Source organism: Camelus ferus, chromosome 35 (genome assembly GCF_009834535.1).
Source record: "Camelus ferus isolate YT-003-E chromosome 35, BCGSAC_Cfer_1.0, whole genome shotgun sequence".
NCBI lineage: Eukaryota > Metazoa > Chordata > Mammalia > Artiodactyla > Camelidae > Camelus > Camelus ferus.
Window position 1 is genome coordinate 24,343,716 of NC_045730.1, and position 25,984 is coordinate 24,369,699.

The 25,984-nt window shown below is 38.8% G+C and overlaps 2 protein-coding genes across 8 annotated transcripts in view; one reads left to right on the forward strand and one right to left on the reverse strand.

The window, feature by feature from the left end:
- Window positions 1–252: 252 nt before the first annotated feature.
- On the forward strand, window positions 253–25,291 carry HSPA14 (heat shock protein family A (Hsp70) member 14). 5 transcript variants are annotated; one of them, XM_006191596.2, is made up of 14 exons: window positions 256–428; window positions 1,581–1,661; window positions 1,737–1,819; window positions 10,173–10,221; window positions 10,354–10,459; window positions 11,331–11,421; window positions 12,327–12,431; window positions 13,505–13,663; window positions 14,932–15,087; window positions 17,178–17,280; window positions 21,439–21,651; window positions 22,052–22,225; window positions 24,184–24,254; window positions 25,111–25,291. In XM_006191596.2, exons 1-14 carry the CDS (start codon window positions 372–374, stop codon window positions 25,187–25,189), a joined length of 1,527 nt encoding a protein of 508 aa, XP_006191658.1. In that variant the 5' UTR covers window positions 256–371; the 3' UTR covers window positions 25,190–25,291. The 5 variants fall into 5 exon arrangements, with proteins under 5 accessions (XP_032329779.1, XP_014420575.1, XP_006191658.1 ...); XM_032473888.1 differs by lacking the exon at window positions 22,052–22,225 and having other exon boundaries at window positions 253–428; window positions 25,111–25,289; XM_014565089.2 differs by lacking the exon at window positions 1,737–1,819 and having other exon boundaries at window positions 254–428; window positions 1,581–1,696; window positions 25,111–25,289.
- DCLRE1C (DNA cross-link repair 1C) overlaps window positions 21,442–25,984 on the reverse strand; it is a 77,933-nt gene continuing 73,390 nt past the window's right edge. Inside the window, exons 15-17 of one of the 3 annotated variants that reach the window (XR_004317488.1) lie at window positions 22,643–22,796; window positions 22,370–22,416; window positions 21,450–21,576 (exon numbers count right to left, since the gene is read on the reverse strand). Coding sequence is in view for 1 of the 3 variants with exons in the window: in XM_032473879.1 (XP_032329770.1) it covers window positions 24,894–24,901 (8 nt within the window). In the remaining 2 variants the exon portion in view is untranslated. Of the gene's footprint in view, window positions 21,577–22,369; window positions 22,417–22,642; window positions 22,797–24,300; window positions 24,902–25,984 lie in introns of those variants that run through there. The other 2 variants (XR_004317487.1, XM_032473879.1) reach the window with 2 other exon arrangements.

Sequence of the window (25,984 nt, forward strand, 5' to 3'; positions counted from 1 at the left end):
AATGACGCAACTCAATCGAGAGTTTCCATTGGCTCTCACGAAAAGTTCATGGAAAGGGGCGGAGCGAAGGAGCCCCCTTCCGTCCCAACCTCAGCCGGCGCGTGCGCACTATCGCCCACGCGCTGCCTCTCCAGCGGGGCCGGGAAAGACGCACTAAAGCTATTCGCCGACTGCTCTAGAGAAAAGGTGGGACTTTCACGCTGATTGGCGACGGCGCGGGAGGCCGCGGCCGAGGGACCGGACGCAGTGGGTGGGAGGGAACGTGAAGTCGCCGCAGTGTCTGATGGGCCTGTTCCGCCGCCAGGCACTGTTGCCGCTGGAGGACCACTCGTTACTGCTGCCGGCGTCTCTGCCGGTGTCTCTGCCGCCTCATGGCGGCCATCGGGGTTCACCTGGGCTGCACATCAGCCTGTGTGGCCGTCTATAAGGTGACAGGCTCGGGGAGCTGGGCTACGGGTACCCGGTTGCCTGGGTGCTAGACCAAGCCCTTTGGTCACCTGCGGGGTTGTGAACAGCATGTCGCCGGCCTAGGGACGTTGCGCGGAGCGGCGGTACTGCGGAGAATTTTTGGGTTAAGGACTGGGCGGCCCGGCCTCGTGTCCCGCACCTCCTTAGGAAAGGCCGCTGGATGCTGGGGAAGGGTCGGGGCGATGCCGGCGCGCGGGGTCTGGGGACGTCAGTGCCATAGGAGGCCTGGAGGGGGATGGACCTGGGGACATCGTGGGCACAGGAGACCCGAAGTCGGGGGCGGGCCCGGGGACGTCGTGGGCGCAGGAGGCCTGGAGAAAGGGTGGACCCGGGGACATCGTAGATGCAAGAGACTCGAACGGGGAGCGGGCCCGGGAACATCGTGGACGCAGGAAGCCGGAAGTGGGTCGGGCCCTGGGACATCGTGGATGCTCGAAGCCCTGAGGGGGAGGGCGTCCCAGGGACGTCAGGGCCGCCGGAGGCCCTGAGGGGGACCTGAGCGTCTGATACCCGGAGGTTTGCCTAGAAAGGGCAGGGTGGCAGCGATCTGGACCTGGAGCTGTTGATCCCGCGAAGCGTGCGAAGCGAGTTGATGGTGTGGGCTCTACTCACTTGTCCTTTCTGGAAATGAGACATCCTGCCTAGGAGTTTCGGCCTTCCTCTCATCAGTGGGGACGTGGGAGGGACAATAGTAATGGACTCCCTGGTTCTAGTCTCACGTTTAAATGTCAAGTGATTTGTAAGGAAAAGAAAAAGGGATTGGTGCTCCTTCATCATATGTGGGAAAAGAGAAGAAAGATGCATTTGTAGAAGAAAGAGAAATAGAAAGGGTGATGTAATAAGACGTTATTATTGTATGTATATTATGTCTGTTCTGTTACTGGCTCTGCGGAGCAGACTGAAAAAAAAAAGGCAGTCTTGGAATGCTGGTGTTACTAAAATCTAGGAAATCAATAACGGCAATAAAATCTACAAGTTTAAAATGTTGAAAAAGCAGTTTTTCTCTCATTGTATATAGGAAATTAACACTGGTCCATGTATGTCTGAATATAGCAAATGAGGCTGTATATTTCATTTCAAAAGAACTAATACGGTTGCATATTTTTCTCCAGGATGGCCGGGCTGATGTGGTTGCAAATGATGCAGGAGACAGAGTTACTCCAGCTGTGGTTGCTTACTCAGAAAATGAAGAGGTACCATTCTCCTCATTTTTGCACTTTGAAATAAGGTGAAAATTACATGCATTGTAATACATTGCTCTTTTTCAGGTTGTTGGATTGGCAGCAAAACAAAGTAGAATAAGAAATATTTCAAATACAGTAATGAAAGTAAAGCAGATCCTTGGCAGAAGGTATGGAATGAAATAAAGCTTTTATGTATGGTAATAAAAGTGCGTTTATACATTGTAAGCATAATGTGAAATGAAACTAGAAACACCAATTTGTTTATTCATTGTTTTTTGTGACCGAGTCATTTCAACAATACCCCAGGAGGCTATTCCTTTTGATAATTGTGGTGAGTCTTCTTAAGGATGAGATTCAGACATTTGTTTCTTTCTTATGGGTCTGTTAGTATTGGCAGCTACCAACATGCATTTAGTTTTGACCGTCTGTGTCATTCAGAGGTGGTAGTTTGGACTTTTCACATTTTTATAGTACTTTTTTAACTGAGAGAACTTGAAAGATTGTGTGAGAATCTGAAGATTTCTTTGCACTGTAGTTGAATTTTGTGAAACCTGTTATAATTGGTGAATATTTATATAGAAGCTATTGATTTTCTTAGATTCTTTTGTGACACTTTCTGGGAACTAACTTTTCCAGTTGGCTTACACTTTAATCATTAGAGAAATAGCTTAATTGATGTCTTAAGAATCAGGTTAATCATCTGTTGTAACTTTAATTAAAAGATTAAAGAGGCTTGCTTCCCCGGACTTCTGTCTCTTCAAATTATAGATTACCATGATAATTAGGGGTCTTCATTTTCACTGGAGTTGTAATACTTGGTATAGTGTTTTTAAATTTTCAAAGTGCTTTCACATCTATTATTTTATTTAATCCTCTTAAATCCCTGTAAGATAGGGCAGATTTTATCCCTCCCCATTTCTAAATGAGAAAACCAAGGCACATAGAAATGAAGGTATTCCTAAGTTGGGGGGTAATTAGATAGAACTACAGTTCAGGATGTCTAACCCTTGGCCCTAGGCTCTTCCCTTTATACTTTGTTCAGTTGAGAATTTAAGTGGAAAGTTCCTTGTGTTCATATTTTAGGAGTTGGGGGATTATGAATTAAATTTAATGTTTATTTCTTTTATACATACAGATATATTTTTATTATCCTTTACCTGTGTTTAGTTAAACTGAACTTGATATTCATTTTTTGCCTTAGGTTATCTATTCATTAAGCCAAAAACTACTATATTTTGGAGAAAATTCAAATTTTTGTGATGATACATATATTCCCATATCCATTTATCTGTTGACAAAACTTAGTCCTGAGCATATTGAAAATAAATTGAGTTGGTGTCAAAAATGTTCAAATTATAAGCTGAAAAACAGGGAGTTGTAGGTGGGTCTTGAAGCTAGATTCACTGTAAGCAACCAACAATTTTTTTAATTTTTTGAGATAATGGTAGATTTACATACTGTTGTAAGAAATAATACAGGGAGATCAGATGTATTACTGGATTTACCACTTTGTCCAATGCTAACATCTTGCAAAACTATCCTACAGTATCACAGCCAGGATACTGATCGTGATGCAGTTAAGACAGAACAGTTCCATAGATTCATCCCCTGGTAGCCCTGTTTGTCTTTGGGGCAGATGGTTGAAGTAATGATGTGGGTGTCTTCTGCCATGTTGTGCAGATAGCTTTGTATTAGCGAGAACAACTTCAGCTCACTTCTCTGGCCCTGAAAGTTACCTTTTAACAAAGGAGTGCATTGGTGACAGAACGGTAATACAGAGCCACAGCATGCCACTTAGACCAAGGTTAGTAAGGAAAGAGCCCCTTCAGACATGTATTGCTACACCCTAGTCCTTGCACTTCTCCAAAGTGAGCTTCCTCGTGGTCCAGGCATTCCCCCTACCCTGGCCTGTCTATGTACAAACAGATACAGATAACACAGTTGTACCAGGTCTCAGCCTTGGAAGCATTCCGCCCTTTGTGGAGTAGCCAGTCCCCTTGTTACCAAGCCAGTAAGGTCCTTTTTACCACTTGGTCCGGTACCCATCCTGGGCGAACTCCCAAAGCTGGGCCGTCTCAGCACTGGCCTCCTGCCTCTGCAGCCTGCTCACAGGTAGCAGCACTTAACTTGCTGCCACAGTTATCCTTACACCCTCCCTGTAACTTTCGTTCCCCTGTGGCCTTCCAGCCAGAAATGCGGTCCTTGGACCTGGCTTCTCAGCAATTAGCCCTGAGAGGGAAGAATCGGCTGGCTCCTGGAGATAGACCGGAGCACACAGAGCTCCCCCACCTTCAGATCGGCACCTTGCTGCCCAGGAGCCTCCTCCAGCTAGCCTTCTCCCAGTCCGCTATGGCCACTTCCGGAAGCAGTGCGGGCATCCGGTGGTCCAGACAGGAGACCCGAACGCTTCTCTCCATACTAGGCGAGGCTGAGTATATTCAGCGCCTCCAGACCGTGCATCACAATGCAGACGTCTATCAGGCTGTGTCTAAGCGGATGCAGCAGGAAGGCTTCCGTCGCACCGAGCGTCAGTGCCGCTCCAAGTTTAAAGTCCTGAAGGCATTATATTTAAAGGCTTATGTGGCCCATGCCACAAGTATGGGTGATCCACCACACTGTCCGTTTTATGATACGTTGGATCAGCTTCTCCGAAATCAGATAGTGACTGACCCAGACCCAGACAACTTAATGGAGGAGGCTGCTTGGCCCAAACACTGTGATCAGAACTTAACAGCCTCTGACACCCCAGGACAAGAGGGAACCAGCATTCTGGGAGCAAAACGGACTCAGGCAGCAGATCATTCACCTGCCTTGCAAACAGTTAAGGAATCAGATGAGGATTGTCAACTGAGAAACAGTGACCAGATGCAAGAAGCCAGTGATCTTGAGGACTCCTGGGATGAATCCTCGGGTGCAGGTAACTCCCAAGTGTGTGAACGATTAGGGTCGCGTAGTCCCTATTTCTGCTCCCTGCCCTCTTTTTTTTTTTTAACCTAAAGGTAAAGTAAAGGGCTCTAGAATTTTAAAAGCTATGACCCTAGGTATGTAAAGTATTAAAACTCTTTAAACCTGGAAGTACTCTTTAGAACTGAACTAGTTTGGGCTTTATTTTTAATGGGGACCTAAGAATTTGTGGCTGTAAAGTGGGCTGGACAGCTACATGGAAAGGGGTTCAAGAAGGCAAGGGGGGATATTTCAGATGTATCATTACAGCAGACCACAATGTCCAGATGCAGGAGATGAGTTCCTCCCCATCCCCTGTAGAAAGAGGCCTCCCGGAATACCATAGTTCTGTCCCTGTGTCTCAGCTCAGCTGCCGGCTCCAAGCATTCCAGCAGCAGGAAGGTCCTCTCTGCAACATTGTTGCTTTGTCTTTCAGGGTGCTCTCAAGGGACCCCCAGCTACAGCAGCTCCCACCACCTTTTCAGAGGTGCAGTTGCTCCCTGTCAGAGCAGCCCCATGACCAGACTGGGTGTGTCCGGTGAGCCCAGTCCCTGCACCAGCACCGGCCGAAACACTCCTGGGGTGGCCTCTGCACTGCAACCTCCAGTCTCCTCCAGAGTTCCTTTTGTTTCTGGAGGGAACAGGCCTTTGAACAGTGAGCCCCCTCCCAGGTGGGCAAGGCGCAGAAGGCGGTCAGTGGCCAGGACTATCGCAGCCGAATTGGCAGAAAACAGGAGGTTGGCACGCGAACTCTCAAAGCGGGAGGAAGAGAAATTGGACAGGCTGATTGCCATTGGCGAGGTGGCCAGTGCTCAGCAGGACATTGCCAACGAGCTCCGCAGGGATGCCGTGGTTGCGGTCAGACGCTTGGCCACAGCAGTGGAAGAGGCAACTGGTGCTTTTCAGCTCGGGCTTGAAAAGTTGCTTCAGAGGTTAATTTCAAATACCAAAAGTTAGGAACTGATCCCACAAGGGTGTGTTGCCTGGACTGGCAGAGGCCCGGGCCTCCTGGTGCCCTGGCTCCTTGTTTGTGTCCCCGGAAAAAGAAGTGGATGGGCCATTCATATGCAGAGTGATAGGAATTTACGTGCTAGCTGCTTCTCCCAAGCATCTCCACTAGTTGAAAGACCTTTCAGAAATGGGAGTGTTGGCCTGGTGGAAAACGGAGCCGAGTCCAGAGAGCTAGTTCGCCCTCGCTTTGTCACTGATGTAAGACAGTCCAGTTCACCTCTACACCAGTTTCCTCAGCTGAATGGGGGCAACCTGCCTACCTCACAGGGTTGTTGTGAGGACCACATGGTTAACAGATGTGAAAAGGTTTAAAAGTTTAAAAGCACTATACTCATGTAAGTTATTAGCGCATCTGACCTTGGCCAAGGAAAGGCCAGGGTGAGGCACAGTAGTTGACAGTATAGGATTAGGGTTGTGTATCATGACCTCATTGCTTGAATCTTGACTAGTTTAACTTGACTGCTTCCTGGAGTTCACAGTCTTCATTTGTTTAAGGCCCTCTGTAGCTTACTAAGCATAGACACAATACGTGTTGGTGCCTCTGTCCCTTAGTTTACAGTGCTGTGTCCGTAACATACACACTCAGTAGTCAGTCCATCTTTCCCTCTGTTTTACTAGCTCTTAGTCTCTTATCACTGTAAGGATATAAGTCAGTAACTGGCAGGGATCCACACGCGTGCGTCATGGTTCACATTGATGATCTTTGATGTAATGAGAAACTGGCTGTCTTATAAAACATTCCATGTAAGTAAATTCTTTGCATTCCATATTATTTGTGTTCCTCTATATGCATAATTGCATAACTACAAGTTTGGTTTGCCATTTGGACATTGTGGAAACAATTCAGATTATCAGTTTCCCAAATGCTTTTAGCTAATGTTGTTCTTTTCTGTTTGCCTTTTTTCCTGTCTAGTATGTCACAGAAGGCAAGCCCTAGGGAACTTTCCAAAGTCACTTTTTCTCACAAGATGTAGGTAAAAATTCTCATTAATGGCATAAGGTGGACAAGAACACTTTGGAACAATTGAGGGTAGTGTAGGGAAAGATGGCCTGCAGTAGGTGACTCTTTAAGCACAAACCCTCAGCAAAGAATCCCCCTTTCCCTCCAAAGCACACTTCCTTGAGGAGTTATGATGGCGTTGAGCCATGTTTCCAACTTACTTTAGAAGAGAAGCCACTACTGGTCATTATGAATCTAACTCAGAGCTCTTAGGGGTTTTGTACTTTAAGGAAATACCAAAAGGAGACTTGGAATTTTAAAAAACCTTCCTCTAATCTAGATGCTGGAAAAAAACACAGGCATGTTGGAAGAGGTTTTGTTTTATACTTTGCAGGCTTGGTCGCTTACCTAAATGCTGGGAATACAGATAGGTGGAGAAATGGTCAAAGCCTCAGTGGGGACATCCCTGGAAACATGAATAGATGACGGGCCACCAAGCTCCTCTGGTGAACGGGCGATGGATGTAGGGTGTAGCTGGTGAGGTAGAATACACTGGAATCGAGTGAGAACTCCTGGGTTCTAATGCTGGCACGGTCTGTTACATTGAGCAAATCACTTACCCTTTTTGTGCCTCAGTTGCTTTATCTCTAGAATGAGAAGTTTGTACTAGATGACTTTTCTCATACCTTCCAGTTCGAAAAAATTAAATCAGTGGCATAAAAAAACAAAATTTCAACTGCAGTGTTTTCCATCACAGCAGCATAGTAATTTATGTTTGAAATACTGGTAGTAGTTGTATTTTGAGGAAGCATTCTACGGTGTTAACATTTATGAATATATTTCCTGAATTTCTGTAAGCACCACACCAGACAGAGATTCCTTGATTTGAAGGAGCATATGTTAAGGTATTGAGATGGAAATACATACATATATTTTCTCAGTTGCTGTAGGCCATGCTATGGAGGGATGCATGTCAGTTCTAACCAGGTAACACTACTGTAGAGGGGTAGACTTTCTGGAAAAACAGGGAAGTACTTGAAAGAGTTAGGTGTGTACTGTATTAATCTATTAATGATAGCAAAGTACATAGGTGGGGACTTAATTGAGATAAGAGAAGTGCTAAAGACAAGAAGCAGAGTTGGACTTGGGAGGTAGTAGTGTGCAAATCTAATGGGTGCAGTAACTAATGGGGGAGTAAAACTAAAGGGAAAGATCTTAGAGAAGTAAACAAAAACAGGCCAAATTTTAAAAGGAGGGAAGTTGTGATAAGGGGAGGCCGTAGGGAAACAAGGCCCAAAGTTCCGCCTAAGCTCCAGGCCCAGCCATTCCTGCCTGTCCATCTGTCCGCTTGGTAGACCAGTTCACCACTCCGTACCTCAGGTCCCTCACCTGGGAAGCGGGAGACTACCCACCTCACAGGAGTGGCGTGAGGGGCCAGCCAACAGAGGGGTGTAAAGATGCTCTCAGACGCGGCAGGCACTGCTGTGACCTGCTGCGGAAGGAGACCTGTAGCTCTGTGTGGGGGGGTGCGGGCCCGAGGGCCTGCTGACTACAAGGGGCATGCAGGAAGGAGGAGGAGGGGAGGTGGCACTGCTGGTGACGGTTGTGCCACGATGGTGGGACTGACACTCTGCCTCCTGCAGCTGCGATGTTGCTGGTGCTCTGTATGCTCCCCCCCCCGTCTCTCTGTTAAGTGACTTCATTCTGGTGTGGACAAATAAAGTTGCGATTTGTACGTCGTTGTGGGTCAGTCCACTACTTTCCGGGCATATCATGATTGTTTGTCACCGTCCCCATTCTCTGTGTCCTGCTTTTCTCCAGGGCCTGGCCCCTCTGTGGCCCTCAGAGCTGCATGTGCTTTCTGTCTTCATGAGAGAGAAGCCCTCTTTGCATGGCAGTTGAGAAAGAATTTTCCATTTCTGAGAGTTCTGTAAATTCCATAAAATACCCTTTTCTGGCAAATTATCTTGTCTGAGTGATAACATACATAATAGGAGAAATTATCCTGGTTGGCTAAAATTCTATCCCAAAGAAAACAGAACCACTAAGTGTTATGACGAAATTACAATATTCATGAAAAAAATACTATGGGCACACTTAATCTTTTTTTCTTACCCTTAAAATATTTGTCCAGGTTACAGTATAAATATTCGGTTAAAAAAGGGAGGGGGTATGTAGTGGAAGGAATACTAAACCTTGTGCTAAAAATTTGGACTCTAGCCAATGGTGGCCTTAATTAGCCATGTGACTTTGGGGAAGCTTCTTACCTCTTTCCTCTCTGTCAATTTTTAGGTGATAGAGAAGGAAGTATGAAGAAGCTGCAAGTATTCCCAAGGGAATCCTAAGCCAAATTAGTCTATTTTAAAATCCTTTTTACACAGGTTAGGGTCTTCCGATGTTTAGTAACATTTAGCAGCTAGCCACTATTAATTTTCACCTCTTTAATTAAACATTTAAGACTGGTCTCTGGACAGAAGAGCTGTAGCCCCTTGCAAGGAGGCTTTAGTGGCAGAGTCTGCTTCATCTTCATTTCTAGGTGAGATTAAGGCAAGGATCACACTCCTGTCTGCTCAAGGGGCAAAAGCACCTTAGTCGTTTGCCGTCTTACTGCGAGGCAGCCTGGTAAAATCTAAAGGGCCCTTGCCTGGTCGAAAGCCCTGGAATCAAGTACCAACTCTGCCCCTTATTGTAATTGGTAACAGATTTACAGTCTGTTACCTGTAGAATAATACCTGCCAAACTAACCCCACTTAGGTGTTGTGAAGACGAGTAAGGTAATGTATGTGAAAACAGTTGGCAGCCTGGATTCCTTTGTATTGCTATTTGGAGAATGTAACACCCATTGTCTTAGTTTTTTCATTGCCATACACATTTATTAGCACCTACTTTGTACAGAGCATTATGTGTCTGTCTGCTTGTAGTGCTCTGAACGTCTGCGTGTCAGAGATTCATGCTTCTGCTCAGTCTTTTCAGGTTTCAGGTACTGATTCATGTTCAGAAACCAGGCAACCAAGATGCTGTCACGTATTCTGCTTTGCCTTTATTTTGTGGTTTTACCTCCTTTTGCCCTTTTTATCTCAGTGTTTGGATCTTCAGGATTAAAGAGATAACAATATATGACCTTAAATCATTGATATTATGAAAATCATCCCCAAATGTATAACATCGATTGACAGTAAGATCAGAACAAGTGAGAGCTATTTACTTTCAAATGTGAAGATTAATAGTTTAATAGAATTAACTGTAACCATTGGAAATACCACATCCATTTAATCCTACCATCTAGATCTGTAGTATTTCAAGATTTTTTAATATTAAGCAACTTAAGTTTGTTTGTATCTTTGTATTTGTTCAGTGGTATTGAAGAATATAATCTTTAAAACATATATCAACAATACTAATACAACTGTTTAACTGTCTTTATCTTTTTTTCAGTTTTATTAGGCAGAATTTTTGCAGCTGGACTTCACATACACATTATATTGCGTGTAAATACATGTATACAATATACTGCACATTTCTTTTTCAGTTTATGTATATGTACTGATCATTGTTTCTAATAATCTCTAACAATTAGAGCTTTAGCTTTTTAAACTTACATTAACTGTCTTTATCTTTATGGACAGCTCTGAGGATCCGCAGGCTCAGAAATACATCATGGAAAGTAAATGTTTAGTGAGTATGCTTCCTTTATTACTTCCCTGTGACAGAGTCATCACCAAGGTCATGACCAGTTATATTGCTTTGAAACTTTATATCTTTGTTAAAATCATTCCTTATTTAACACACTTATAATTTCCTTTATAGGTCATTGAAAAAAATGGGAAATTGCGATACGAAATAGATACTGGAGGAGAAACAAAATTTGTCAACCCAGAAGATGTTGCCAGACTGATATTTAGTAAAATGAAAGGTATTGAGCAAAAGAAAAAAAACTCTTAAAATTGACCTTAAAAAAAAGTGAGACGTGTTTTGATCTGGGGAGAAGCAGGGTAATGGTTCATGTTATCGGTGATGAGACCTAATTGCTAGACCCAACTGGGTGACTTTGGTTTCCCTAGAAGTAGTGTAAATGGATTGGGCCAAGTTAGCATTTTCAAAACTTCTTAAGATGAAGTGGCCAGATAAGCTTGGTGAATAGTAAATGTTTTATCTCCTTCAAAATTCACGATAATGTCAGCAGATTAAGTAGGTCTGGTTTTATCACCACTTTAGGGTAAGGCTCGGAGCTGAGCAGCCTCTTGTGGAACAATTTGCAGAATTCTGGAGTAGATTATGTACAAGGCTCACTTCGGCTCTGGAATTTGTGATGAGCTCGGGGGTTGGAAGGCAGTCTTTAATCATGTTAGTTTGTCTTCACATTGATGCGTTAGGAGCTCATTCTCCGTGGAACCAGTCTAATTTGGGAGATGCTTGAAGCCCGAGAAGCCTTGGAAAGTATTTAATTCCATGTCCACAAATATACCAAAACCACAAAAAGTAGTGCACAGTTTAAGAGAACAGGAGTGGAAGGTCAGTGGGGTGGGGCAATCAGATGATTTGGAAAAATCTTTATAGTGAGAAGATCTTTGGCAGAAATTAATAAGCCTCAAAAGATCACTTGACATTTTTGTGTGTTGTCGGAATTTATTTTTAGTATTTTTTCTTCTAGTTTTATTGAGCTGTGACTAACATCCAGCACTGTATAAGTTAAAGCTGTACAGTGTAATGATCTGACTTACATACATCAAGAAATGATGACCACAATAAGTTTAGTGAACTCTTCAAATATTTTTTTCGCGTAGAAACGGCACATTCTGTCTTGGGCTCAGATGCCAATGATGTAGTTATTACTGTTCCATTTGATTTTGGAGAAAAGCAAAAAAGTGCTCTTGGGTAAGTATAATATGGGGTTTTTCTTACTTGTTTAGTTAAAGGAAATACAAATTGCACAGTATCGCTATATAGTCAAAGGTAAAACTGTATTTGTAAATACATTTATATATTTACATATGAAAATTGGGTGGTAAAAAGCATGGTAATAATCATTAATATTTCCTATATTTTATGAAATGTTTAAAGAACATAAAATTAGATGTACTTTCTTAGTTGTTTTGATTGGAAGCATTTTTGACTACCAAGTTGGGTTGATGTTTACAAAATCACTTCGCTTTAGTTCCATGTAATTAAGGCTTATGTGGGAATTACGTAAAAATAGGCAGTTTTAGAAAATATTTACAATTAGTTTTTCACCTTAGATTAACATCTAAACAAAAAGCTGTGTTTAGTTTTTATAGGTCATTACACAGATGTAATTGGCAAGCACCCATGCTTCTGCTCTGTGAACAGACTTCCCGGTGGGGCTTTGCTGAACACCCGAGTTGCTTCTGGGGCAGAGAATTGCTTTATTTACTTGCACTTGTGGGATGTTAAAATGTGACCCTTAGTTAAAGAAATTGGAAAGTTCTAAAATGGATTATAAATATATCCTGATTGCTTTCTGAAGTTTGTAAGCTTGAGCATTTGGAGAGCTTTTTTTTCCATATTCAGTATAAGCACATGTTATTTTCTTTGTCAGGAAAATAGTTTCTGAACATTATTATTTTAAACAGAAAGTGATAGAGACTTAGGTTCGTTTCGTGTTCTTTGGCCCATTGTCTTACTTCTGAAGGTCACTGCCCTTCATGTTTTCCATGTGATACCGTATTTGCTGTTGCCTAAAATCTTTAGCAGAGCATTTCTAAAAATGTAGACTTGAACATGTTGTGATGGTAAATTCATTAAAAGCAAACTGTCCACAGGGAAGCAGCCAGAGCTGCTGGGTTTAATGTTTTGCGGTTAATCCATGAACCATCTGCTGCTCTTTTGGCTTATGGAATTGGACAAGACTCCCCCTCTGGAAAAAGGTAAAAACCATATTTGCAGCTCTAAATTCTTCAGTGCAGAAAACATTTTCGATTAGAGGAATTGTATTAATAGAGGCTGTTATATGATGCAGTGTATCCAAGCCTTTATGGATGGAAAGGCATCGAAACTCTCACTTTGAGTTTTTCAAACAGATGAGAAAGCTGTCCTAGGAAAGCAGAGAAAGGACATACAGGAGGGAAAGGAGCTTTTCTGCCCTTCTCTTGTCACTCACACTTTGTCGCTTTAGTGGAGGAAAATGGGAAATTTATATATTACCCAGCCAAGTTCCAACTGAAGCTCTAGGGCACTGTTAATTTTACTACCCCAGTTATTAAACATGCTTAGAAACAGTGAGGACCTTTATATACATTTGTCTTGGCAGGAGATGGGGGGAAAGCCAGCATGGGGATTTAAGACTTCATTCAATAATGAAATAGTAAGACACACTCCAAATTTAGTTGTCAAAACTTGTCTTAATAGACCTGACACATAATGCCACTTTAGGGAAATCAATTCAGATGTGTTAATTTCCTCTAATTATGTCATTTCATTCAGCTCTCACAGTTACAGAAACTAATATGTATAAATCACTGGGAAATTACCTGTAGGTAAATGAAAATGTAGAATATCAACATTTTTGAATTTTGATACATAGGAAATAAGCTCTTGGTTTTGCATATGTTTTATTTTTATAGAACATGTTATTGCAGGAGTAACCAGGACAATACTAACATAAAATTTCTATATTTAATTCTCTTACAATTCACTTTAATTACAAATCTCTTTATTTACTTTGAAAAATTAGTATTTTGAACTCCAGTTATACAGAAGAATATACTTTTACCAGCACAACTAAATGAAAAAAAACTTTGGCTTAGAATCAGATCTGGTTTCTAGATTTCATTCGTCACTAAATGATGACCATAGACAACTCAGTTACTCATGTGAGAGTTTCAGTTTCATTTGTGATTTAAAGAGATTAAACTGAATGACTTCTTAGTTTAAGACGCCCAACCTAACTCTACAGTGTTGTGATCCTCATAACTTACTCATATTGTCTTTTTTCTTTAAGCAATATTTTGGTATTCAAACTTGGAGGAACATCCTTATCTATCAGTGTCATGGAAGTTAACAGTGGAATATATCGTGTTCTTTCAACAAACACTGATAACATTGGAGGTACACATTTCACAGAAACCTTAGCACAGTACCTAGCTTCTGAGTTTCAGAGGTGAGTATTAATGGACTTGGTGATGTATTTCGATTGAAGTTTATCTGCAGGTTTAATTGTTTTCCTAGTTTATTTGAAATTGCCCCCTTTCACAGGAGGACCTGTTTTTTCCAGTGCACTGGATATTTTTATGTTTAAAGTTATAACGTCCGTTCCAGCAGACGGGGAAAGTGAGGCCAAGCTGCCCAGTGCAGTGTACTTGAATTTTTCACTCAGTGTAAGGGACCACCAGACACTGAACTGTATGAACTTGGATCTCAAGTTCGACTTCTTAATTCTTCAGGTACTGCTCTTATGTCTGGATGAAGGAGGGTGCAGGCACTGAGGCCTCACTGCCTTCTGAGCAGTATTTACAAGTTTAGGAGATGATGTTACAGTTACATTCCAGTGAATTAGTGTCTCATGGAGTGTTTATATAATTACTAATCTACTACCACAAGGAGTATTTTAGTTTTATTACTGGATGTAATTATTCCATTAAAAGTTCTAATCCTGTTTGGCATGAGTCAAATATGTATAGGTTACGTTTGGGCCATTACTGCTCTGAAGAGCAGTTGAAACAGCATTTTCATCTGTTTGACTAAACCGGATAAAATAAAAAGTCTTGAAAATGTGGTAATTTCTCACTTGTGTAATAAAGATCTGTACTGCTTTTTGTTTTAAAGGAAGGGCACTGGTAATTTTACTACCAATTCCAGTTATTAAATATGTTTAGAAACAGGGCCATCAGTCACCACTTAGCAAGCAATTTTAACAATTGACTCACCTTGGAAGTAGACGAACTGTAATTTTACATATTTTGTGTTTCAAATTTCCTTGAAGAAGCACTTTTAGTTCTTTTTTTTTTTTAATGCTGGACAGATAATTTTATACCATTAAACAATAATCATGCTGCAGTTTTAAAAGGTAAGATGTGACTGAGACGACCCCATTGCATGAATCTCCTTCAACCTCCATTTGTCTCGTCTACAAAAAAGATGACATGTACTGCACTTCTTCCTCAAAGTACAGTCCATTATTGTGGTTATAGAATCCAGCATTTCAAAGTGTTAAGTGGATTGGTTATCCACTTTTCTTGAGACCCTTCTTTAAATTGCAGAGAATTTTCTTCAGAAGCTTTGGAGAGTTGGAAGCCAGATACTAAAACCTGGTATTAATATTGATTCATGAGCTTATTATCCTAACAGGGATTATCCAGATTTTAGTTGCAATGAATTCTAACTGACCTAGTGATTTTTTAAACTTCAAAGACTATGTTTTTAATTTAGATGCTTCAAACATGACGTGAGAGGAAATGCGCGTGCCATGATGAAACTGATGAACAGTGCTGACACTGCAAAGCATTCTTTGTCAACCTTGGGAAGTGCCAATTGTTTCCTTGACTCACTGTATGAAGGTCAGGATTTTGACTGCAATGTGTCCAGGTAAAACTGAAGTTCGAAACACTTGAACAGAATAATTCCAAGAATATTCATATTTAGGTGTAATTTTCTCACTGTTGGTTTTTCTTCAGTTGATTTGAGATTTATTAGCCCTCTATAAAGGAAGAGCTTCTCTGTCTTTACTTCTGGGGTCCAGTTTTTGTCAGCCTAAATAACTGTTCCCAGAGCAATGACATCAGTTGTGACTGTCCCGTTACTTTACGGCTACAGATAGCGGTGTGTGAGACAGGCTTCCTAGATCTTTAACAGGAAGATGAGTGGAGGCTTGAAGTATGAGATTTTCAAATTTCTCTTACTGAATTGCAGTCCTGCCGGCACGGTCCCTCGTTCTTTGTTGCTTAAATCTGATGTGGGGCTTGTGCGTGTGTGAGTGGTTGTCTGCCCCACCTTGTTAGTTCCTCTGCGTGGCAGCCTGTGTGCTGAGTATTCTCTGTATATTAACTCTCAAGTTCTCCTAGCAACCGATGAGGTAAGTGCTAGTATTTTCCTTCCTTTACACATGAGGAAGCTGAAACAGAGAGGTTTCATTTTGTGTCCAATGTTAACCAGCTAGTAAATGACAGACCTGGGATTCAAACCCAGCTAGTTTGACTCCAGAGTTTATATGCATTACCTATCACACTACACTGAGGATTGAGCTGCGTCTTGGTTTTATTTGCTTTGTCATCCGTTGTCAACATATTAAATTTTAATAGCTTTTATGACATTTAGTAAACACAGGTTTAATGTGCATAAATTGTTTGTAATGCTGATACCTTTTACATAATCCAAAACATAGATTTCAAGTGATTGCACCTTCGCCCAGAACGTCCAGAGGGAGGCTGTTGGCCTATCATTTTGTGTTGCATGTTACTCGCAGTGATAATAGCTACCATTAGTTAGCACTATTTATGCCTCCCAGCAAGCTAATAGATGACTTGGAAACAGTGAAGGTTTCCAGAGTTACAGTACTATATTACATTTAGGCTTCTACTAACCCTATTTGGTCAAATTGTCTCTTCGCCCGGCCCGTGTACTTTAGCTTCCTCCCTTTCCCTGGGCTTTCCCAAAGACTCTCGGTCAGCACCACCCCATACCATGGCCACCAGCCACCTGTGGCTATTTAAATTTAAATTAATTAGAAATAACATTAAAACATTAAAACCATTAAAAAATGGGTTCCTCAGTAGCGTTAGCCACAGTTCAAGTGCTCAGTAGTCTCAGTGTGACCAGTGGCTCCAGAAAGTTCTCCAGATCTTTTAAGAGGGATTTCAAGCTACAGCCTAAAAGAAAGTTATTAAATTGAATTAAAATATCTTCTGTGGGCAGAATATCTTTATATTTTTTGTATTTCCAGAATTTCTAACTTAGTGCTGAGTTTATCTAAGTACTCAGTATGTTTGCTTATTAATATCAGTTATTAAGAAGAAAATAGAATTTGAAATGTTTCATTAAGGAAATTTTGCCTTTATCACAAAGATTTCAACTATAAAATATGCTTCAGTACCTGGAGATAGCACAAATATATTTTAAAATCAGTCATCTGCATTTAAGAAGCTTAGTATGAAATTAGGGAGTACACTTTTCATGAACATAGTTTGTTCTTTTATTTGCTGGCATTCAAGCTTCTCAGATGGTGCAAAACAACTAAACTTAGGTGCAGGAGACACTCAGACTATAAAGAAAAATAGTGAGAAGCAATTTTTAAAACTTTTAACACATAAAAATAGCAAGAACTTCCAAATGATGGTTTGACTTGGATCAATAGATTTATTGTTGGAAATGCCATACACTTAATATTTATTTTTAGGTTTTTTGAAAGCTTTTAAGTAGGGTAGGTGAGACAATCTTCCACCTGAACTTAGTATCAAATATCTTCATACATTTGTAGATGGATAACGTAAGCTTTTTATCCCCCCATGGTGTTGCACTGCTGGGTGTTTAATATCCTGTTCTGATCATGAACCTATTAAGAGATCCATCACAGTAGATTTTGGCATTACCCTTCACAAGAAACAGATGTCTTCTTTGACTGTACTAAACTTTTTTTTTATGTGTCTTCTCTGTGTGTGTTTGTGTATGTGTGTGTACAGAGCAAGATTTGAACTTCTCTGTTCTCCACTTTTTAATAAATGTATAGAAGCAATCAGAAAACTCTTAGAACAAGGTGGATTTACAGCAGATGATATCAACAAGGTAATACTTTTATCGTTTTCTTGTTTATCTTGGGAGTAATTTTTAATTTGGAGTTTAGGAAGTAGCCCCTTGGTACTGAATACCTTCCAGGTTCTTTCATGTTACAAATGGCAGGACTTCCTTCTTCTTTAAAGTGAATAATATTCATTGTGTATCTGTACCACATCTTTATCCATTCACCCATTGACACACACTTAGGATGTTTCCATACCTTAGCTATTGTGAATAAGGCTGCAATGAACGTGAGAGTACAGATATCTCTTTGAGATAGTGATTTTGTTTCCTCTGTATATATACTTAAAAGTGGGATTTCTGGATCATATGGTAATTCTATTTTTAACTTCATGAAGAATTTTCATACTGTTTTCCATAGTGACTATACCAGTTAACATTCCCAACCATGTATGAGGGTTCTCTTTTCTCTACATCTTCACCAGTATCTGTTATCTCTTGTCTTTTAAAAAATAGACATCCTTACATGCTTGAGGTGATGTCTCGTGGTTTCAATTTTCATTTCTCTAATGATTAGTGATGTTGAGCAAACCTTCATTTACCTTTGGCCACTTGTACGTCTTCTTAGGAAGATTGTGTATTCAGGTCCTTTGCCTGTTTTTTTAATTGTATTATTTTTTGCTATTGAGCTAATGAGATTCTTGTGTATTTTGGATATTAACCCCATTTTAGATACATGATTTACAAATACTTTCTTTCATCCCACAGATTGCCATTTCATTTTGTTGATGATTTCCTTTGCTGTGCATGCTTCTTAGTTTGACGTAATCCCACTTGTTTATTTTCGCTTTTGTTGCCTTTGCTTTGGGTATCAGATCCAAAGATTATTGCCAAGACCATCGTCAAGGAGTTTATGCCCTATGCTTTCTTCTAGGAGTTTTATGGTTTTAGGTTTTACTTCAAGTCTTTAATCGATTTTGAATTGATTTTTGTGTGTGATGTAAGATAGTGGTCCAGTATCATTCTTTCGCTTGTGGATACCCAGTTTTCCCCATACCATTTATTAAGAAGTCTCTTCTTTCCCTGTTGTATATTCTCGGCTTCTTTGTTGAAAATTGATTGGTTGTGTATGTGTGGGTTTATTTCTGGACTCTCTATTCTGTTGAAAAATTGATTGGTTGTGTATGTGTGGGTTTATTTTTGGACTCTCTATTCTGTTCCATTGATCTGTTTGTCTTGTTTTATGTGAATACCACATTGTTTTGATTACTACAGCTTGTAATATAGTTTGAAATCAGGAAGTGTGATGCCTCCAGCTTTGTGCTTTCCTAAGATTACTTTGGTTACTTGGAGTCTTCTGTGGTTCTATACAAATTTCAGGGTTTTTTTTTTCTATTTCTATGAAAATTGCCATTGGAATTTTGATAGGGATTACATTGGATTTTTGGGTAGTAAGGACATTTTAACAATATTAATTCTTCCTATCTATGAACATGAAATATCTTTCCATTTATTTGTCTTCTTAACTTTCTTTTATCAGGCTTGCAGTTATCAATATACAGATCATTCACCTCCTTAATTGAATTTATTCCTAAGTATTTTATTCTTTTTGATTACTCCTGTGAATGGGATTGTCTTCTTAATTTCTTCATCCAGTAATTCATTTGTAGTGTATAGAAAGTAATTTAAAGTAATTTTTGTTAGGTATGACCTTACTGTTGCCAATTTGTTAATTGTTTTCTGCCTGTTTTATAGATCATTTGTTTGTTTCTTCCTTTCCTGCCCTCTTTTATGATTTGATGACTTTATGTAGTAGTTTGCTTTGATTTCTTTCTCTTTACCTTTTGTGTATCTAGATTTTTGCTTTGTGGTTACCATGAGGCTTATATGAAACATCTTACATAGTTAAAATAGATTATTTTAAGCTGATGACAACATAACTTAAAACATAAAAAAGTGCTACATTTTTACATTCCTCCTCCCTGCATTTTATGTTTTTGATGTCACAATTTACGTGTTTTATATTGTGTATCCATTAACAAGTTATTGTAATTAATTTTTAATGCCTTTGTCTTTTAACTTTTGTATTAGTTATAAGTGATTTACCTACCACCACTACAATATTAGAGTATTCTGAATTTAACCATCTATTTATCTTTAACAGTGAGTTTTATACCTTTATATGTTTTTATGTTGTTAATTAGCATCATTTTGTTTAAACTTAAATGACTCCCTTTAACATCTCTTGTAAGGCCAGTCTAGTAGAGGTGAACTCCTTCAGCTTTTGTATGTGAGAAAACACTTATTTCTCCTTCAGTTTTGAAGGACAACTTCACTAAGTTGAGTATTCTTGGCCGACAGTATTTTTTCTTTCAGCACTTTGAATATCTCCCTTATAGCTTGCAAGATTTCTATTGTAAGATCCACTTATAGTCTTAAGGGTGTTCCCTTGTATGTAACAAGTTGCTTTTCTCTTGCTACTTGTAAGACCCCTTCTCTGTTTTTAACTTTCAGCAGTTTAATTATAATGCATCTCACTGTGTGTTGCTTAAATTAATCTTATTTGGTACTTTTGGAGCTTACTGGATCTGGCTGTTTCTTTCCCCAGATCAGGGAAGTTTTCAGCCATTATTTCTTTGAATAAGTTTTCTGCCTCCTCTCTCTCTCCTCCTTCAGAGATCCTTATATTACATATATTGGTCCACTTACTGATGTCCCATAAGTTCCTGAATCTGTCTTCATTCTTTTTCATATTTTTTTCCTTTTTGCTCCTCTAATTGAATCAGTTTCTCTGCCCTGTCTTCAAGTTCACTGACTCTTTCTTTCACTTTATCTAGTGTGTTGTTTAAGCCCTCTATTGAATTTTTAAGTTCAGTTATTGTTTTCTTCAATTCTATGATTTCTGTTTGGTACTTTTTTATATTTTGTGTCTCTTTGTTGAAATTCACACTTTGTTCATGTATTACTCTCCTGACTTCACTGAACATCTTTATTACTGTTATTTTTAACTCTATCAAATGAATCACTTATCCTTGGTTCTTTAAGATCAGTGTCTGCAAATTTATCTTGTTATATAGTTTGGAACATATTTTTCTCTATCTTCATTTTCTTTGACTCTCTTTGTTGGTTTCTGCACTTTACATAAAACTGCTGCCTATTCCAGTCTTGGCAGACTGGTCTTGTGTGGGAGATGACCCTTGTCAGTCAGCCCAACCTGAGCTCCTGGTGGCTTCTCAAAACTCTGTGCCTGTCTAAGTTGCCATTTGTGTTCTTAGAGACTCTCAGTAGTTGAGGGTGTGCAGGACCATCAGTTTCCTGAAGGGGAAGATCAAAGTCAGCACCTAGATACAGGCTCATTAGAAGCTGGACCCTGAGGCAGCAGCTGGGAAAGTACTCAGTCAACCCCTTCCCTTCCACGGAGAAACTGGGAAGTTGGCATGTTTGCCTTCTCCCCACTTTCTGAGCCCAGGTGTGTAGCCACAGAGCAGGAGTCGCTCCTTTGCCCATTTAAAACCTGCTTCTTTGTTTGCTGTTGCCCTGGGGGACTCATGAATGCAAGCCCCGGTGGCCATCAGGGCAGGGGATCTGGGCCCTGTCCCTTGGGTGTCAGTTATAAAAGCTGGGGTACTAGATGTGTGGACAGTCTCATGAAGGAACAATTTTATATGAAGTATTTCAGAGAAAACAGTCTTAATCAGTGGTACCTAGAGCTTAAAATGGTTGTAAAACATCTTTTTCCTTGAGAAAATTATTCTTCCACAGTGAAGACAAAACCATGGCATAGTTTTCACATGGAGAGATTACCAATGTTTATTTTGTCACAGAAATGCTGTGATTTATGTAAACATTTCTTTTAGATAATGCTGGGACAGTATAAAATATTAATTACTGTATTTCCTGTTCAAATGAGTATTTGTGGTTAAGTGTCAGATGCCTAGTATTGATCATATGTTGTTAACATTGTATTTTTCTATGTGGGGAGATCTCCTCATTTTAAACTTTGTTATTATGAGTAAAGAATATGTTTAATATTTAAAATGTATTAAATACATATTTATATGTAAATATAACATAAAATAACATGTTAAAATAGGGCTGCTTATATTTCACCGGTTCATATGGTAAAGATGGCTCAGTCTGTTACACTTAATTTTGAGAAACAATCATTCTAAAAGTAAAAAACTGAAAATTATTTTTATTTTCTAGGTTGTCCTTTGTGGCGGATCTTCTCGAATCCCAAGGCTGCAGCAAATGATTAAAGATCTTTTCCCAGCCGTTGAGCTTCTAAATTCTATTCCTCCTGATGAAGTTATCCCTATTGGTGCCGCTACAGAAGCAGGAATCCTTATTGGGAAAGAAAACCCTTTAGTGGAAGACTCTCTTAAGATAGAATGTTCAACCAAAGATATTTTAGTTAAGGTATGTGTAGCTTTATTTTTCCAGAGTAGTATAAATTTATTACCGTAAGTTTATACACATACTGTTTTTAAAATAAAACTTTGTATACTGGCAAAAATTTATAATTTTACTTTTAGTGAGTTTCTGATATTCTTTTTTAGTTAATAGTAATCTAACATGTTAATTTCTTAATTAAATATAATTTTATTCATAAGCTTCTAATATAGGTAGAGAGGCATATGTTTCAATTTATTTTTAAATAAAGTGGGTTGGGATTGAGGATCACTTCTATATTCTTCTCTTTGCCTCTCTGTAGTTTCCAGATTGTCAGAAAGGAGTATATATTAATTTCTAGTAGGAGTGATTTTTTTATAATTGTAACAATGTCAAAGAATATGCATATTATTTTCCTGCTTATTAGGGAGTTGACGAATCAGGAGCCAACAGTTTCAAAGTACTGTTTCCATCAGGGACTCCTTTGCCAGCCCGAAGACAGCATACATTACAGGCCCCTGGAAGTATATCTTCAGTGTGTCTTGAACTCTATGAGTCTGAGGGGAAGAACTCCACAAAAGAGGAAAATAAGTTTGCACAGGTGAATAGATCAGATTGCACTATGAATTAGTCACATGAAACTATGTGACTTTTCCTTCTGGATTAGACTCTTGTTTAATTTCAATTAATATAATATGATATAGGACATTTAACATATTTTTATGAATGGATTACTTGTACTTACTCATTTTTGAAAGAGAGAAGAACTAGGCAATTTCAAAATTGAAAAAGCTAGAGGAAAATAAAAACAAAGTACAGTTGTATTTACATTGTTTCTCTCTGTGCTCTTGACCCTCCTTGGTACTAACGTACCTGGCAAAGGAAATGCCATTTCTTGGTTTGCTAAATGCCAGGTATGCTTTACTAGGCAATTTACATAGTCTCAGAATGCTGTGAGATAGACGTTACTATGTGTGTTTCATAAATGAGTCAGAAACAGGCTCATGGTAGTAAATACCTTGTCATTGTCTTGATTGAGCAAAGATTTCTCCTCTGGTTGGTTTCACTCCTGGGCCCATGATCTTGCCTTTATACCATGCTGCTTCTGACACAGGATAAGTTTGCTTGTTCAGATACCACATGCCTGTTTCATATGATACGGTCCTCTGCATCTTTTAAAAAGAGTGAGGTGGAACCATGTTATTTGCTTAGAAACATGCCCAAGAAATATAGTTATGTTAAAACACACACACAGGGACTACAGAACTGCATTTACAATATGATGCCTTTTGTGTTTAAGTCGAAATCTAACAGAGAGCAGGGATGTGTGTGAAGGAGGTGGTGTGTGGGGAGGTTGTGTATTTAGATGTCTATCTATGGCTACAGAGAATAACCATAGGTCTTGGAACAGTATTCAAGAAACTTAACAGTGGGTAGATTTGAAGGTACCAAGAAAATTTTTCTTTTTACTTTTTAACAATACGAATTTTTTACAAACAGCACATTAATTACTTTTATAGTAAAAATAAAACAAATGTAGGTAACAAAAGAGAATGATTAGTATCTTTAACTTTACATCTGTTTTCTGATTTCAACAAAAGAATAATGAAAACACACACGGGTAACATGTCTGGGTTCCACCTCAGACTTAACATCTTAGAATCTGCTGGAGAAGGGCTCCTTCAACTGGTCAAGTTTTCAGAAGCTCCTCCAGATGTTTCTGTGGGTCTTTACTACAAAAGCACTTTCCTATCACCAGATTTCTAAGTTCAGGTGGAAGTCTTCCTATTCCCGCAGCTTCTCTGTCTTGTATATTTATAGCCTTTTCTCTGCACATACTCCTGTCACCATCCTAATTTACAGCTGCCAGAAAGAAACACGTTAGTCACATAATACTGAATTTCAAAGAGTCTCTTAGGGATTCCATCTGTTCTAACCTCCTCATTTTAGAAATGAGTAAACTTAGTGCTTGCCTAAGGTGAGGAAACTTGATATTGGCAAAATCTGAAAGTCACTTCCAACCTTAGTCTATTGGTATACCTTTCTTTAGGAAACTGACAAATTTTATAGTAAATTCATTAGTATCTCTGACTTACAAATGTAATCTTAGTTGTACAAAAGAATTTGACACATATTTCTTTTAAATACATTTTCCAAGTGCATTTAAAACATTTGAATTTTTTAAAGTATATATAAAAGGCGTACCGAAAGGTAATTTACATGTTACTGTAATGGCATAATTACCAAAAAGAAAAGCAGCCCCTATTTTCTGAGACAAACAGTACTTTATAGAAATAAGCATTCTAATCTAGGGCATGACATTTAAGAGGGACAAGTATATTAGTTATCTTACATGCCCTCCTTTTAGAGGAGACATTTCAGTTAAGGAAACTTAATCCTGTTCTCTCAATTACGATAAATGGTAGGAGAATTGAAAACAGCCCTATTTTAAAAGATTAGTTTCGGTAAGTAAGATTTAGTCAGTTGGAATAATTGATATATCAGTTTATTAATAAGTCAAAGTACTAAATCATCGTTGTATTATTTTTGCATAAACAGGTTGTGCTCCAGGATTTAGATAAAAAAGAAAATGGATTACGTGACATATTAGCTGTTCTTACTATGAAAAGGTACAAACAACTTCTGATGTTAAGAAAATCCACTTTGAGATTTGACCTTTTTTATTAGTTTATTGATTTTTTACCTGTTGTCATTCTGGGAAAATCATTGATTAAAAACTTACATTTTATTGGTGAACTACATTTTTGCCCTGTAAAATTACATTTACAGAGGGAAGTGTACCTCAAGTCATTTGCATTCTGAATTTTTTTTATGGACCCTTTGATCATTTTGGGTGCAATCAACCTAAAAAAGTAGTCCATGCAAGTTTACAGACATAATTTTCATCAATTTTATATATAATTTTCAAAGGTTTACATAATTTTTTTTTGTCTCATGAAAGGGTAAGTTTATTTCAATATTGCAACAGAAAATCTGTAGGAAATTAATTACTAATTAAATTCAGGTTTTTATCATTTCCTTAAAAACAGGTCATCCATAATACTGTGTTTTACAAGTAAATCATTTCCAAATTAACACTAGGGACAATTCACTGCATAAACCATACTTAACAAGAATATAGAATTCATTAGGGCACATCTGCTTTGGCCTGGGCTTGAAAACAACATGATGCATTTTTACAAACTTGCATACAGTCTTCAGTTTAAGATCTTTATCATCATGGATTTTCATGGAATACAACTTTCATCTCAGTGATCTAGGAGGAAATTTTTAAGAAAAATTTTTAATTTTAATTAGGACATACAGTTCTAAATTTAAATACACTGCAATTGTTTCTTCTTTCTCTCTTAATATTCTTTCAAAAAGTAAAATGATCCCTTGTTTACTAAGTAAGTTTTCAGGTAATTTCTTAAGGACTTTCTTTTTTTATAAATTGAACTTACATTATTTATTTTTCTTGCTTAGGGATGGATCTTTACACGTGACGTGCACAGATCAAGAGACTGGAAAATGTGAGGCAATCACTATTGAAGTGGCATCTTAGTGCTTTAGAGAAACCACACATTTTTTAGAACCAGAATATCAACTTTATTTGGTTTTGTTTGTAAGTGAGGTTTATATTAAAATACTTTTTGAATGAACCATATGATTTATGTTTCTATTAGACTACAATATATTGGTAAGTGTTGCAATCTTTTTTTGTTATCCACTTAAGATTTCCATTATTAGTGGGAAATTACAAGGAACTCTTTCTATCATGAAGCTGTTGGGAATTAAATTGTTTGAGTGGATTGATGGAAACTTTCCTGGAAGTTTAACGTTGCATTTTAAAATTTTTTCTGTCTTTATAACTTCTAATTTTAAGAAGTCACTTATTCTTACTAGATAATCAACTAAGAACAACTTAAAAACCTTTGATATTAAATGAAAAAAATTGCAAAACCACATGCAAAAGTTACCATTTTTGCTTAAAAGAAAAAAGTAAACTCATAAACTCAACAAATGTGTATAGATACGCTGGTAACACATGCAGAGAAAAGGCTAGAAGGCTGAGCACCAGACTCTTAAGAGTAGCTGCTTCTGTGAAGGGAAATGGGTGGGGGATGCACTTTTTCTTTTTACAGTTTTGTTAAGTTTGATTTTTCCCTCTAACAAATGTGTTTTTCTTTTTGAAATTGAAAGATCTTTTTATTTTGAAGAGAGGGCTAGCCTTTCTTGTTCACCAGAGAATACTGAGTGAGTTATTGATGAAAAAGCTTGTTCTCTAAGTAAAACAAGCAACTCATTTGCGTGCATTGAGGGGAGAGCCTGAAGGTGCATCGTGCACATCAGGGTTTAG

Bases quoted from the DNA above. Each gene is read 5' to 3' on its own strand.
- HSPA14 (XM_006191596.2), top strand. From the start codon at position 372: ATGGCGGCCATCGGGGTTCACCTGGGCTGCACATCAGCCTGTGTGGCC. The intron at 10,460-11,330 runs GTATTGAGCAAA...TTTTTCGCGTAG, and splicing joins GATATTTAGTAAAATGAAAG to AAACGGCACATTCTGTCTTG. The intron at 15,088-17,177 runs GTAAAACTGAAG...GTGTGTGTACAG, and splicing joins TTTGACTGCAATGTGTCCAG to AGCAAGATTTGAACTTCTCT.